General features: G+C 49.6%; 1 protein-coding gene across 1 annotated transcript in view; it reads right to left on the reverse strand.

Moving 5' to 3' along the window:
- Positions 1-675: 675 nt before the first annotated feature.
- The window catches only part of CRAMP1 (cramped chromatin regulator homolog 1), a gene marked incomplete at its 3' end in the record, with an annotated part of 59,295 nt that continues 45,165 nt past the window's right edge, over positions 676-14,805 (reverse strand). Inside the window, exons 11-20 of the mRNA XM_081089322.1 lie at positions 13,020-13,201; positions 12,856-12,930; positions 9,603-9,684; positions 8,504-8,608; positions 8,097-8,275; positions 7,355-7,423; positions 6,520-6,751; positions 5,575-5,739; positions 4,320-4,462; positions 676-840 (exon numbers count right to left, since the gene is read on the reverse strand). Of these exons, the coding sequence (XP_080945448.1) occupies positions 676-840; positions 4,320-4,462; positions 5,575-5,739; positions 6,520-6,751; positions 7,355-7,423; positions 8,097-8,275; positions 8,504-8,608; positions 9,603-9,684; positions 12,856-12,930; positions 13,020-13,201 (1,397 nt within the window). The remainder of the gene's footprint in view (positions 841-4,319; positions 4,463-5,574; positions 5,740-6,519; positions 6,752-7,354; positions 7,424-8,096; positions 8,276-8,503; positions 8,609-9,602; positions 9,685-12,855; positions 12,931-13,019; positions 13,202-14,805) is intronic.

The following is a 14,805-nucleotide window of genomic DNA, read 5'->3' on the forward strand; positions in this document are numbered from 1 at the left end:
AGGATCAGTATTTCTGGGGTGATGGCTCCAGTTACGCTGCCCTGGGAACCTTCTGCTGTCCTGTGATCAGTGTCCCCTGAAGTGTCCCCATGAAGCTGTCTTAGGGTACAGATACCACCAGGCAAAGCCCAGCCCAGGCCCAGCTGTCCCCTGTCACCCCCTTCCATCATCACGCTGCAGAGAAGCAATCAAAGTGTGGTACAGGTTTTGCAGAAAGAATGCAGCCATGACCTGGAGCCTCCCTACAGAGAGCAGGGAGATTACAACTCCCCAGGGCACGACGACTACGCCGGGCACACACCCCCTCCTTTCTTTCAGAAAGAAAACCCACTGAACTGTCCAACACAACAACCAAGACAGATATGTGGTCATTACACAGACCCCAATATGAGATCCCACGACTGGCAAAGAATGGCTCCAATGCCAGTGATGTATGACATTCCAGGACTCATCCTCATCTCTCAGGCCACTACGGCCCTCTCCCCATTGGGGTACAGCTTCCAGCATTTTGCGTATTCTGGGGTGCAGAGGTGTCTCTATTCTGACCATCTTCTGGGGGTCCTGGGCTTGATTTGTGTTTTCTCTACACCTACCACAGTTGAGGACTGGACCACCAGCCCTGTAAGCCCTCCTCTGAAGCCTCCGGGATGCCCCCACCACGAGTACGCTGTATGTTCACTGGGATAGGTCACTGACAGGGGGGCCACTTCCACTGCCATCAAACAGAACCTCTCGGCGGCTGGGCTCGGCGATGGACAGCTCCTGGGCCAAGTCGTTGAATCGAGATATATAATCAACGCTGTTTTCATTCATCATGCACACCAGCTGGGAATCCACGACCTGTGGGCAGAGGACACAAGGCAAGACCACATCAGCTGGTGGTGGCCTGCCACCTAGACGAGGAGACTCGCTACCACCAGGACTTCCAGTAGAAGGTGAACTTGAGTCTCTCTATGGTGAAGATTGGAATCTCCCATCGACTTGTCATGTAATGGCGGCCTAGTACTCTGGGAAGAATCTCAGAATCACCTATCGTTTTGAACTCTCCCTGTTTTGACAAGTTTGCAGGAGAGCCTACTGTGAGCCTGGCACGCTGGCTGCTGGGATCAGAGCAGTGCTTTCCTTTATATGAGATTTGTCAGGGAAGACAGTCAAACAGGCAAACGGCACAGAGTGGAAAGCAGAAACTGTGGGGTGGCCTGTAGGAGATATAAGTGGAGAAAGGGGACAGAGTTTGCCATGGGGGAAAGGGGAGGCACATTCCTGTGAGAAGAAACAGCAAGTGCAAAGGCCCTGAGGTGGGAACAGGCTTCGGCTCTTCCAGAAACAAGAAAGCTGGTGGATGTGACAGTAAGGACAACAGTTGAATAAGGGAAGAGAGACTTAAGTGTGTACAGCAGGGCCTTAGGTATTGGGATTTCATTCTGTGGACAAAAACATGGAACATTCTGCCATAAGTCTTCAGGATTTATTGTCTTCCTTCTTTGCTGGAGTGAAAGCCTCATGAGGACAGGGCCTTCGTTTTATTCACTCAGTGCCTGTAGCAGTGCCTGGCACATCATGAATAAATTGCATAATATAATGAAATAAAAAGCCTTGGAAAATTCTGAGTAGAGCTATGGCCTGAACCGAATTTTGAATCTATTATAAGAAATATAAAACAAATAAATTTGTTTTCAAAAAGTAGAGCAAGCCCTGGCCAGTTTGGCTCAGAGGTTGGAGTGTTGGCCTGTGGACCAAAGGGTCTTGGGTTCAATTCCCTGTCAAGGGCACGCACCTTGGTTGTGGGTTCTATACCACGCCCCAGTTGGGGTACATGCGGGAGGCAACTACTTGATGTATCTCTCTCACATCATTTCCCCCTCCTTCCCCCGCCATCTCTCTCTCTCTCTCTCTCTCTCCCCTGCCCCGCACCTCCCTCCCTTCTGCTCTGTCTGGGGAAAAATAACCTCGGGCAAGGATTTAAAAAAGAAGGAAAAAAGTAGAATAGTGACTGTTTCCCCCACATAACCATCACCAGCTTCATCAATCTGTGGCCCATCTGGGCCCACCTCTCCCACCCACTCTTTGCTCCCATCACTTTTGTTCAAATCCCAACATCAGATCATTTCAGCCACACATCTCGGAATGCACTTCTAGATGATAAGGACTATTTAAAAAACACACTCATGTTTTTTGAGTTGGAGAGTTCGTGGTCAGATCTGTTTGTTAAACAACAGCTAATTCTGGAGGTAAATGTTACTAGCTATGGATTTAGTAATTCATGAATAGCACCTGTCTTTGTTCTATGCTGCTTACCTTTGTGTGCAACAGGCCACCCAGAGATCTTGTTAGAAATGCAGGTTCTGGTTCACTGGCCCTGGGGTGGGCCCGAGAGTCTGCCCTTCTAACAAGTCCAAGGTGTTTTGCAGTGGGTCTGTGGACCACCTTTGAATAGTGGGTCCAGGTGTGTCATCTTGGGATGTTTGTGCAGTGGCCACTTCCACAGGAGCTAGGAGCTTATAAACTATGTCCACATAGACACAGGAAAGGCAAGAGACCAGCCTCTTATGGGACATTACAGTCACAGGATCTTCTCTAAATAAAGGTTCTGTGGCCACAGAAATGCTCATCGAGGGGGAGGAAATGTACTATATTGCTCTGTTTAGTTTGTATTTGGGTGAAATTTCCATTCATGTTAGGAGCTGGCTTAGATTCCTCCAAGCCTCCCCACAAGCTCCTCAGATCTTAAGACTCAAATCAGGATACCGAGAGCTGAGGCGGCAATGGGACACCACTGTGTTAGTCTTGTCTGATCCAGGGTTCCCCTTAAGAATCTATCTATATAAAAGGCTAATATGCTAAGTGTCCAACCGGTCGCTATGATGTGCACTGACCACCAGAGGGCAGATGCTCAATGCAGGAGCTGCCAAGCTGCAGTGACTTGGCAGTGGCAGTTCACAGGTGATGCACCCCAAAACCAGAGAGGAGGGAGCCCGATTCTTCGCGGGGCTGTGTGATTCCACCTTTGGCCATGGGTTATGTTGTTGCTGGGGCACTATTAGCCCCAAATCTGGTTTGCTGAACACTTCCGTTTACGTTCCACACCCTGTACGACAGCAACTTTACAGAGTGCCCTCTTGCACTCCGGGACCCCTGGGGGGATGTCAGAGAGCCGGTTTCAGCCTGATCCCTGTAGGCCAGGCCGAGGGACCCCACCTGTCGGAGGGACCCCACTCACTCCGGATGCCCTTCGAGCCACAGCGCCACCCCAGGTGCAGCCGGTCAGGGAGGGACCACAGGAGGCTGACTCCAGGGCGTGCCTGGCCCATCTCGCCCAGTCCTGCCCCGTCAGCCACCTTCTAATTGATTTCCTTTCAATGTGCATGAATCTGTGCACTGGGCCACTAGTCTTACTATAAAACCCTTGAGGGACACCTACCAACAGCTCAGCATCTCAGGAAGCCAGGATTTGGAAATGCTGCTCCAGTACTTTAATAACAGGACCACGCCCATGTGACATTCTACATGTGGGATCTCTTCATTTTAAGCATATCCTCTGTCTAAATTTTTCTTTCAGCACCTGTTACTTCATACCTTGCCTTATAATTAAATGTACCTGTCTCTACTCCTTCAATCAGTGCACAGCCTTGCAAGGCTTTCTTGCTCAAACAACACTCACACCATGTTGGATGGAACCTGGGTGGCTACATGAGCAGACAGCCTGGCCTAAGAAAGAGGGACACTGCATGCTGGTCCAAAGATGAGGTCACAAACGGAGCCTTGCCTGCACATTGAGGGTCTGCCATAATGTGCCTTTTGCTGTCATCGCCCTCACCATGGGAGGAGCCCGAGGGAGTACCTGTGCCCTTCCTGCAGAGCCCATTCTCCTGCTTGGGGGGCAGTGACAGGGAACGACACCGGGAGGGGCTGTCGAAGGGCCTCCCCTGTCAGGCACCAGCAGTGACAAAGCCACCTACAGGTGCTCTTCACTCTTCTGCCAACGGCACAGCACTGCACAGAGGCAGCATTACCTGCTTAAGATCGAGCGGCTGGTGTAGGCCACAATGAGATCCAATCCCTGCTTTGGTCGCCTGCAGAACCCCCAGTTAACCCCGAATTTTCCAGGTTTTGATGCCTTCAGAGCTCAGCTATTACTTTGTTGTTTGCCACTAGAATTTCCCTCTCAGAAGCCAGAAACCTGGATGTGCATGTGCTGGCTCCTGGTTTTAACATCTTGATGAAAAATTCTTAATAACCAAACAGGTCTGCTTGAGGGACTTGGTCACCTCTGGAATAAGGGCTGGTGGTCAAGTCCAGGCATAAGATTGTGTACTTACCTCTGCCACATCGGCCAGGGATCTGGACACAAACGAGTCTCTCGAATTTCCATCTAGCAGGCTGGGGCCCAGCAGGGAGGTGCCACTGTGGGTCCCCACTGGAGTCGGCAGCATCTTTCGGCCTTTCTCCGAGATGAAGCTCGCTGCCAAGAAAAGGAGGATCAAGCCCTGAGATGGCTTGGTCAGCTCTGGGTCAAGGGAAGGATCTGAGGGCTGGAGGTAGCCTCGCCAGGCCCATGCAGGCATTTATCTGCACGCTTGCACACAGTGCTTGGTGTGGAGCTGTAGCCAACCTGGCTTTTCTCAAATGAGGAGCCTTGGAGGGCCCTCAGAAGCACACATAAGTACGCCTCATATCATAGGGGCCCCTCAGTGCTCTGCTGTCCAGTCACCACTCCCACCTCCAGGTAATGGTTTCCCATTTTTCATGATTTGTATTTGACTTTGCAGAGATCTGTACTGTTCTATGGGCCTCTTATAACAGGAAACACTCATTGGGTGCTGGCTCCCTGTATCACCCAGACCAGAGCCCACATTCTGGGCCATCAGGTGTGGCGTCCACACAAGGTGCTGACCTGGCTCAACATGTGTACAGCACAACCCCCTGCGGGGCTGCAGTGTGATGGCCATGTGCACGTATTGGCTGCTCTCTAAAAATGCAAACCGCATGAATCCCAGACATGTCCCGGAGCCCCTCTTACATAGGACAGTGAGAGCATTGTGTCTTTCCCTAACATGCCTTTCCCATCACACAACGCCTGGTGCCCAATGAGGATGAACACATCCTGTGAACGTGCCAAACTGGTCAACATGTCGCAAGACAGCTGGCCTGTCCACATCAGAATATTTTACTGCGAACAGAAAGAGGGAAGCCAATGTCTTCTACCCTGCCATTGGTGGCAAAAGCAGAAGGCTCTAGTAGGGGAGGGGCCAGGACAGCTGGCCGGACTAGAGAAGAGCACAGGGGACTGTGTGAGGAGATAGACGGGGGCTACACTGCAACTGGGCTGTGGGTTACAAGGATGTCACGTTTGCCAAAGCTCAGTGAACTGCACATTGGAAATCTGGACATTCTCCCAAATGTAAGTGGTGCAGAAAAAATAAACCCTGGAAAACAAGCAAACAGTCCTAGTGGGAGTTCTGCCAGATGGCAAGGAGAATCTAGGCTCTAGTCCCCCACCAAGTTCACCATGTGGAGCCCTGCTCATCCTGCTGGTCTAGGACAGAGACCGGGGCACCCCCAACAGACACTCACCAAACAAGCTGCCGAGGGACGAGTCCGTGGGGTCGCTGGGGCACCACTGGGGGTCATGGGTCGGGGAGGCAATCCAGTCTGGTTGGGGGCTGCTGGATGGGGAAGGAAGACTCTTGGAACTGTCACTGCCATTTAGTTTTGCTGGAGAAAGAGGGACTCCTTCACCTGTCAACCAAAATCCTGGGTCAGAGACGCCACGTGGGGTGAACAGCACTCTGCTTCTCCAACCTGCCACTAAGGCAGTGAGCAGCACAGCTGTGCGCCACTAGGCTCCGGAGGTCCGGGACTCTGCTTGGATCCCCACAGATGATGAACAACACTGGTCTGTGGAGGGGAACCCTACAGCAGGAACACATACCGATCTTAGGGGACGACAATGGCCACAGCTATCACTGATGAGCCAGGCGCTATGCCGAGAGCTTCATCTAAATCCTCTCATGGTCGCTTACAATTGCCCTGTGAGTTATATGCTATTCCCAGTTCACAAATGAGCCGGTGACCTGCCCACAGCCACTCACTACTAGCCTGTGAAGGCAGCTTAATCTGAATCCATGGCCTGAATCATACCAGCAAGTGCCAACCACACCACTGCTACAGGATACCAGTCCAGTTCCCTCCTGGAACTTGCAAAACCCAAAGGCATTCACCTAGATTCATGACCAACGAGGACAATGGCCCATCTAATCCCGTTGGTCTCAAGGCCAGGAGCAGACCCACCAGACCATACACAGCTGTAGGTCCTATCGGTACCTTGTTCACTGGTGCTGCCTCTGCCTCTGCTGGGCAAGGCCATATAGGTGGCAGGTGCAAAAGTGGGAGTGGAATGGGAACATACCCAGCAGGTTTGGCAAATGCTCAGATGGGAGGTCAAGGGCAAGCCTGGATCCCCCGTCCTAATGGGGAATTGATCCCAAGAAGGGTGTGCAGGGGCAGCCTGTTCCTTACCGTACTGGCCAGAGCTGATGGCGATTTCAATGATGGAGTCGCTGATCTGAGTGGCAGGCTCTCCCTGCGAGAGCACGTCCTCAGGTGGCCCGGGGAGAGAGATGTCCAGCAGAGCAGAAACGTTAGGCGGAGAGAGCCGACTGCTGGAGCCCTCCGCCAAGGGCAGTGGGGTGGAAAGCCCATTGTGCAGAGGAGCCTTAGATAGCTCAGTTAAAGAGAGGACAGGTGAACCCTGGTGGGAGATGGGAATTGTTCAGATGCAATAGATCAACCAATCCCCTAATAAGGAACAAAAACTCAACCTCAACCCCAAAAGATGGTAACCAAGTGATGGCCAAGTCAGCAGCGAGGCGGTGACCATAGCAGATACCTCTTCCACTCTAGCATGAAACACATTCACTTCTCCAGAAACCACTCTGGGGATGCAGAGTTCGAAGGCCGGGCCAGGGGGGCCTTGGCCACAGTGCCCTGGACACCTGGACCTGCTTTCCCTGCCAGCAAGACAGCTGGTAACATCCAGGCAGAGGGTAAGTGCCAACAAGTGCTGCCAGTTGGTGATCTCCTCCCCTTAGCCCAAGAAACTGATCTTTCAGAACTGTGTCTGAATCAGCCAGCCACGTGGAAGGGAAGAAGAAACCCGAGATGGAAGATGCATGCTCCTTTTATCTAGGCAATGGGAGGATACAACTATTGGATATCCGAGTGTCCTTGTCACATCCTGGCAACTCACAGAAGGGAGGCCAGGTCTGCTGGCAGGACCATGAGCACCGGGACTCAGCACTGGAGGGGGGCTCTGGGGCAGCTATTTTGCTCAGCAGCCAACAGCACACTCTACCTGGAAACCTTCCGTCACTGGCTCCTGCTCAGGCCTCGAGGGGATGCTGATGAATGGATCGCTTGTACCCTACAAGAAAAGTACACCATGAATGCCTAAGAGCCCTTACAATCAGCATGCCAGAACTCTGCCCAATGGCTATTAAGCTCCTGAGGCAAGAGCTGTTCCCCTCTCCAGCTTCCTAACAGCCAACGTTACAGGAACCCATTGAGGTCCAGGTTGGAAATCTCTTCCTGTGAAGACAAGCAAGCTCACTGCTTCCAGAAGGTGGGCCAAGAAGTCACTGCACTTAAGATTATCAATTCAAAACCTCATAGTCCTCAGGCTGGGCTGGCCGTGAAACCAGAGCACTGAGAGAACCGGAGGAGTGGCAGTCAGGGATCACTAGGCCCACTGTTGGTCCACTTGGTTAAAGTTCCTCCTCAGACCGAGCTGACACCTGAGAAGTCTGCGGACATACAGATCTTGCTTACCTCAGTTCTGCATTCTCCAGTGCCACCAGCAAACCTGTCCCCACTCTGTCTCCTTCCATGGTCCCCCCCGAGCCACGCAGAGCGCACTCATGCCCCAGCCTCCCTGGTTCTGTGACTCCCCTCTGGCCATCAGGCCCATGCCGCTCCTGAGGCAGAATTAGAGTCCAGCATGACACCAGCCCCATTATCTCGGCTCCCATCCCTCTGGAGAGTGACCGACCCATCCTGAAAGCTGGTGGTAACTCGGAGAAGCCCTTCTAAACACTCACCCCCACAGTGGGGATGGGGTCGCCATTCTGGAGGGTGCCAGTGGAGTCCTGACCCGAAAGGGTAGCTGTTGCCTCATCTGAAGACAGTGGAGAGATGCCAGACAAACCCTCAGCATCCAAGACAGGGAGGGGGCTCCCGGGGATGATGCCGGCACTTGTAGCTGCTAAGTCGACAGCACCTGACAACAGAAAAGACATTGCCAATGGGAGCTCCACTGACATCCCCGAGCATACTCTGCAGAGCTCACAGGAATAGCCTCTCCCTCACGCCTCATTTCAAGGCAAGGGAAACAGATTTCCTGTTCTCTCTGGAGGATAATGAGAGCATGGATTGGGGGAGGAAGAAAACAAACATCATTCACAAGCCTCCCGTGGTGTCTGTCCCCATGCCGGTCACAGAAACTTACTGGCCAGGTGGCCCGGGGCCTGGGGCGGAAGGACCTTGGGCATGATCGGCCGAGACAGAGCCGCTTTGGTGAGGGAAGACTGGATGGGCCGGAAAGAGCCTCTACCTGTGAGGACAAAAACAGAAGCAGCCGCATCAGGCCCACCTGCCCCGTGCTCTCTGACTGCACGGCAGGTGCTACAACGGGTCGGCTTCACAGCCAGTTGGGACCATGGAAGCTGAGCCAAGGGGACACCACTGAACATTCCAAAACTGTGCTAACTTGGGGAAGTCAGAGGTCAAACGGGCCCCCAATGAGGAGAAAGCTCTGGCACCCATGATAACAGCACCACTGTGGCCCGTGGGGGCTGCTGAAGAGGGTGCTGTCAGCTCTGTCATTTTCTGGGAATGGCCCTTTAAGGGTGATGCACACCCAAGGGAAGCTACAAGCTCCTCTGAAGCAATGAGAGCATCAAATCTTGGATTAAGATTCTGCCTCTGCAATTGGGCTCTTTCCTACTAGGTTTTCTGTAGATGAAAAGAAGGCACAAGAAAAAGCAATTAATAGCTGTCTGGGTCCAGCAGTAAGTCAGTCTGAAATGTGAAAATCAAGGCTGATTTAAAAGCTAAATCGCAGAGTTATGTGTTTCACTGAATAATTCTCACTGAAGTAAGAAAATTTACTTCAAAGAGCCAGGGCCCCCATTGACCTTAGAGATCTATGAAGGCCTGAGTTGTACATTTTTTCCCTAAAATGCCTGACAAAACACACACACACACACACACACACACACACACACACACACACAAACCAAACGAACAAGCTCAAAACAAAAAAAGACCTGACAAGACATTATACAGAGAGGGTGGGCTGAACTAAGCGAAGCATCGCTAACAGGGCTCCCTGAGCCCACCTTTGAAGGAAGCTGGCCGCGGACCACCTGTCAGAGGGCCATGCCTGCCTGGCTCAGGGGCACACTCAGTTTCTGCTGACAGAATGGACAACGGAATGCTGCAAATGTCACTCCAACAGCCATAAACGCGAATGCCTGTCATCCCCAAAGGCGAGGCCACGGGAAAGTAAGGAGTGAAGAGCCAACCCCCGGAGACCCAGTGCTTACCGGTTATGGAGGAATTTGACATGATAGAGAAGGAGCAGACGTTGTGGGACTGGTTTTCAGAAGGTCTAGGAAGCAGGGTTCTCTGTGGAGGGAAAACTGCCAATCAGGTAATAAAAATCACTCAGGAAACCAGCAAAGACTTGTAAGGGGATATTCCAGGCAACAGTGAACTGAGATTGTAAGCAGATGGTTCTGGGTTCTAGGGCTATTAACACAAGAGCCCCTAGGACAGTCTGAGGATAGCTATGTCCTGTAGACCCAGCAAACTCTGAACATCGGGTCCTCTCTGAAAAAAAAATGCCGAGGGATCAAACCTTCCTCCAGGGAAACTGGAGGAATGTCAGAACCATCCACTGTTAATTCAGAATATTCTTATGGATTTGGATGGAATGCAACTAGTCATATATATGTGTGTGTGTGTGTGTGTGTGTGTGTGTGTGTGTGTGTGTGTGTGTGTGTTTATAACCACTCTGTGTGGACTATTAAAAAAGACACTCATATTCTGGACCTCCTCAAATTTGGGGTGTAAAAATAAAGTTGCTGCCTGTAACACAGACAGGCTAAAGGCCTGAGGCCTTCCGCCTCATCTCACAGTCCCAGTGCCCACCCCTCCCTATCTGCCCACGACTCCTACGTGTGAATAATTAAGTTCTAATGTGAAGAATACCATTTAAAGAAATTATATTAGCCCTGGCCAGGTAGCTCAGTTAGAGCACCATCCCAATATGCCAAGACTGAGGATTTGATCCCCAGTCAGGGCACATACAAGAATCAACCAATTTAAGTGGAACAACACATTGTTGTTTCTCTCTTTCTCTCCCCCACCCGGCTTCCTCCCTAAAAATCAAATAAAAAAATTAAAAAAGTAATAAATTATATTAATTGCTCAAACTGTTATTCACTGAAGTTAAAACATTAACAGAAAGTATCTGTCAACCTAAAAGTGTCTGAGGACCTCTGGCTCTGGGGCACAGCTGCATCTCCACTAAAGCACAAGGGACATCTATCTCCATGCCCCTCAGAGGCGCCCCCAAAGTGTTGGCAAAGAGTAGAGGAGGTGTTACTGGGGCTGCAACCTCGACTGGGCCATTAGGTCCGCTTGGATGCTGCTGCTGCGGCAGGTGACCTGTTAACTAGGTGAGGAGCTGCAGATGTGCCGGCTCTGCTCCACATGCACTTTCTGAGAGGACTAACTAGGTGAGGAACATTTAGGCTTTGGGACCCTATGTTCTGTTACAGCTCCTCATCTTCACCCTGGTGGTGTGAAAGCAGCTGTGGGCACTAGGGAAATAAATGACTGGCTGTGTGCCAATTAAACGTTTAATGAAAACAATAAATGGAAAGACAACATACTGTGTGTGATTCCATTTATATGAATGCCCAGAACACGCAAATCGACCGATTTGTGGTTGCCAGCGACTAACAGAGGGGGCAATGCAGGTAATATGTGCAGGGTTTCTGTTTGGGGTGATGAAAATGTTCTGGTATTAGATAGTGGTGATGCACAACCCCGTGAATATGCCAAAAAACCATCGAACTGTATACTTTAAATGGTAACTTTACATGAATTATGTATCAACTAGAGGCTCAGTGCATGAAAATCATGCACTCGGTGGGGGGATGGGAGGGCCCTCAGCCTGGCCTGCGCCCTCTCACAGTCCGGGAGCCCTCGGGGGATGTCTGACTGACTGCTTAGGCTTGCAACCTAGGGGAGTGGGCTTAAGTGGGCAGTCGGATATCCTTGCCACTGCCGCTGCAGCTTCTAGCTGAGCGGCACTGCCCCTGTGGGAGCACACTGACCACCAGGGGGCAGCTCCTATGTTGAGCGACTGCCCCCTGGTGGTCAGTGCACATCACAGTGACTGGTCATTCAGCCATTGGGTCAATTTGCATATTAGTCTGTTATTATACAGGATAAAGCTGTTAAAATAATCAAATATACTAAAATCAAATGCATTAATACTAAATTACAGTTGGCCCAAAAACACAGGTTTGAACTGTGTGGGTCCACTTATACATGTATTTTTTTCAGTAACTACCTGTACTGTTTTCAATTCACTGTTGGGAGTCCACGGATGTAAAGGGACGACTATATACATTGATTGACACCATTTTATATAGGGGACTTGAGTATCCATAGGTTTTGGTACCCATTGGGCATCCTGGAGTCCATCCCCTGCAGATACTGCGGGACAACTTAAGTTTTTGAAGGAGTCAAAAGTTATACACAGATTTTTGACTGTGCAGGAGGTTAGCACCCCTTACCCCTGCACTGTTCAAGAGTCTACTTGTAGTCTACACACACACACACACACACACACACACACACACACACACACAAAACCCACTTGGGCTTTAGAATACATCTTCCTTCCTAGGACCATCATGCTATCATCATTTCTATATACATTAATCTCAAAAGATTTCTAAGGGTCTAACAAAAGAGACCTATGCATTAATCCCAAAACAATGCATAGTAATAACTTTCTAAGCCCAAAGTCATACCAGAATTTCCACTTCACCTCTTTTATCCTTTTACTTCCAAATAAACTGCCCTTTTTCTCACGTGTGTCTCATTGCTATATCTCCCTCTCTGGTCTGCATGTCACCTACAGGTCCACCAGGGTTTATCATTATGGCCTATCCATACACCTTACCCACTGCTTCCACTGACTACATATTTACAAAGAGATGTTCTGAGCATCCTCAAATATATCCCAATCCAAAACATTCTTAGGGCTTGAGTCCCATAACTTTGTCTTTTTACAAGTGGTTTTCATTATATAAAGATCATCATTTTTGTTTTGTTTAGTTAATCCTCCACCCGAGGATATTTTTACATTGAGTTTTTTTTGTTTTGTTTTTTAAGAGAGACTGGAGGGTGAGGGTGAGACAGAGAGAAACATAAATGTGAGGAGACACATCTATCGCTTGCCTCCTACATGCACCCTGACCAGAGCCTGGGATTTAGCCTGCAAACGAGGTTTGTGCCTTTGACTGGAATTGAACCCATGACTCTTCAGATTGAGGGCCAACACTAAACACTGAGCAAAGAGGCCAGGGTAAGATTATCTTCATTTTCAGATACAGTAAGGGTCACTGTTATTACTTTATTTACCCTAGTCATAAGAAGGGAGAAAGTGGCAGGGATTCTCCATTTCAGTTCAACACTCAAGACACGGGAGAAAACCAGTGTGTCAGGCAGCTTGGCCAGGGGGAGCCCAGCTATGCAAACCTGACCAGCGTTCCTGACCTGGACCACCAGCGGCTTCCGTAGGTGCCGGTTCTGCAACTTCCGGGGCTTTGGCAAGAAGAAATCCGACTGCATCTATGAGGAAAACAGTGCCCGATCCCTGAGTGTTTTCACAGCAAACATGGGTCTGCAGGCAAGCAGAGGGGAGCATTCCCTGCACTTACGCTGATGGAGTTCAGATGCTGAAGGAAAGTCAATTCTGTCTCTTTATTAGGAGAGAAGAGCTTCCCGTGTCGGCTGTTGGGTGGTAAAGTTGTTGGGACAGCAAAAAGGCCACCATCTGAGTCACTGCTTCCTGTACTAGAGGAACCAGCCACCAAGAGGGGTCTTGGAGGGTTTCTCAAACCTAGAAAAGGAGAAGGGAAGTGAATAGAATACCCTCACCCAGCAACATCTCCAGTGTGAATGAAGTTCTACTGGAAAGAAAATCAAGAAGAATTCCTGACAACCTGTTCTGTTTCCTGGAAAGGAGTTCCCTTTTTCTTAGTCCCATAAAACCTGCTTTTCCATCTTTCTCCCTGAAATTCTAGTTTCCAACCTGAGCAGATCATAGCTCTTCCTGACAGGATAAAAAAACTTTACCATTTTGTTTGAGCCTTGGTGGGAAAGGCAGCTAGGCATTCATTTTTCAGAGCTAGAAGAATCTAGCAGAGTATCTAGTGCAGAACAGAGGTCAGCAAACTCTCTCTTTAAAGATAATAAATATTGCTTTGTGGGCCTGCAGACTCTGCTAATCTCAATTCTGCAGCTGTAGTACAAAAGCAGCTACAGGCAACATGTGTATGCACCAGTGAGCACAGCCATGTGCCAATAAAACTTTATTTACAACAACTAGGCCGTGGGCCATAGTTTGCTGATGCCTGGTCTAAATCTGTAATTATACAGAAAACCGACCCAGAAATAGAGGGACAGAAAGTAGTTATTTAGGAACCACTACTTTGGGACTCTGCTGTTACCATAGATGCTGCTGCAAAGCAGCCTTGATTCATGGTAGAATGGATCTCCTTCCCTTCTTCTTCTTTTTCTTTTTTTTTTAAAGATATTTTTATTGATTCCAGAAAGGAAGGGAGAGGGAGAGAGAAACATCAACGATGAGAAAGAATCATTGATCGGTGCCTCCTCCACTCCCCCTACCGGGGATCGAGCCTGCAACCCAGGCATGTGCCCTGACTGGGAATTGAATTGTGACCTCCTGGTTCATAGGCTGAGGCTCAATCACTGAGCCACACTGGCCGGCTCCTTCCCTTTTTCTTTATTTGCAAATCTGTGAGGTTACACTGACACTCATGGTATCCAGAGACCAGGTCTTCTAAGCACTGGTACGGATTCTAGCACTGCAGGTCGATTAGTCCAGAAGGATCCTTAATTAAGAAAGAGGATGGATATTAAAGAGTACAGAGAATCGAAAATTTTAAAAACAGAACGCAAAAAGCATATACAATCTACCAGCTAGCCCTACTATCGAGTACAGTGACTGTATCTGCGAGAACAACCAACTCACAGTATGCTGCTGCCCTCCTCGTGAATCACAGCACGGAAACAGGATCAAGGTGGAGAAAACAAAACTAAGAGCTGCAGGGGGTGGAGAGCCTGACACAGCAGCAGCCCAGCTTTCTTAAAGGCCCCTATGAAGTGCTCTCAAGGATTGGAATCTTCGAGCACTTAACAGGCGGGCTATTTGCAACAAGACATAATGCTAATAACATTCACTGACCAGAAAATAACCCTAGAGCAGGGATTTTCAAATTTTGTTGCCACAAGTCTTTTTAAACCACGCAGCATCTGAGCATTTACTCAGGGGCACTAACCTCTATTCCAGTGGCTCTCAACCTGTGGGTCGCGAACAATGAAAATACATCCTGCGTATCAGATATTTACATTATGATTCATAACAGTAGCAAAATTACAGTTATGAAGTAGCAAAGAAAATAATTTTATGGTTGGGGGTCA

The sequence above is a fragment of the Myotis nattereri genome (assembly GCF_964212035.1).
Source record: "Myotis nattereri genome assembly, chromosome: 4".
Classification (NCBI taxonomy): Eukaryota; Metazoa; Chordata; class Mammalia; order Chiroptera; family Vespertilionidae; genus Myotis; species Myotis nattereri.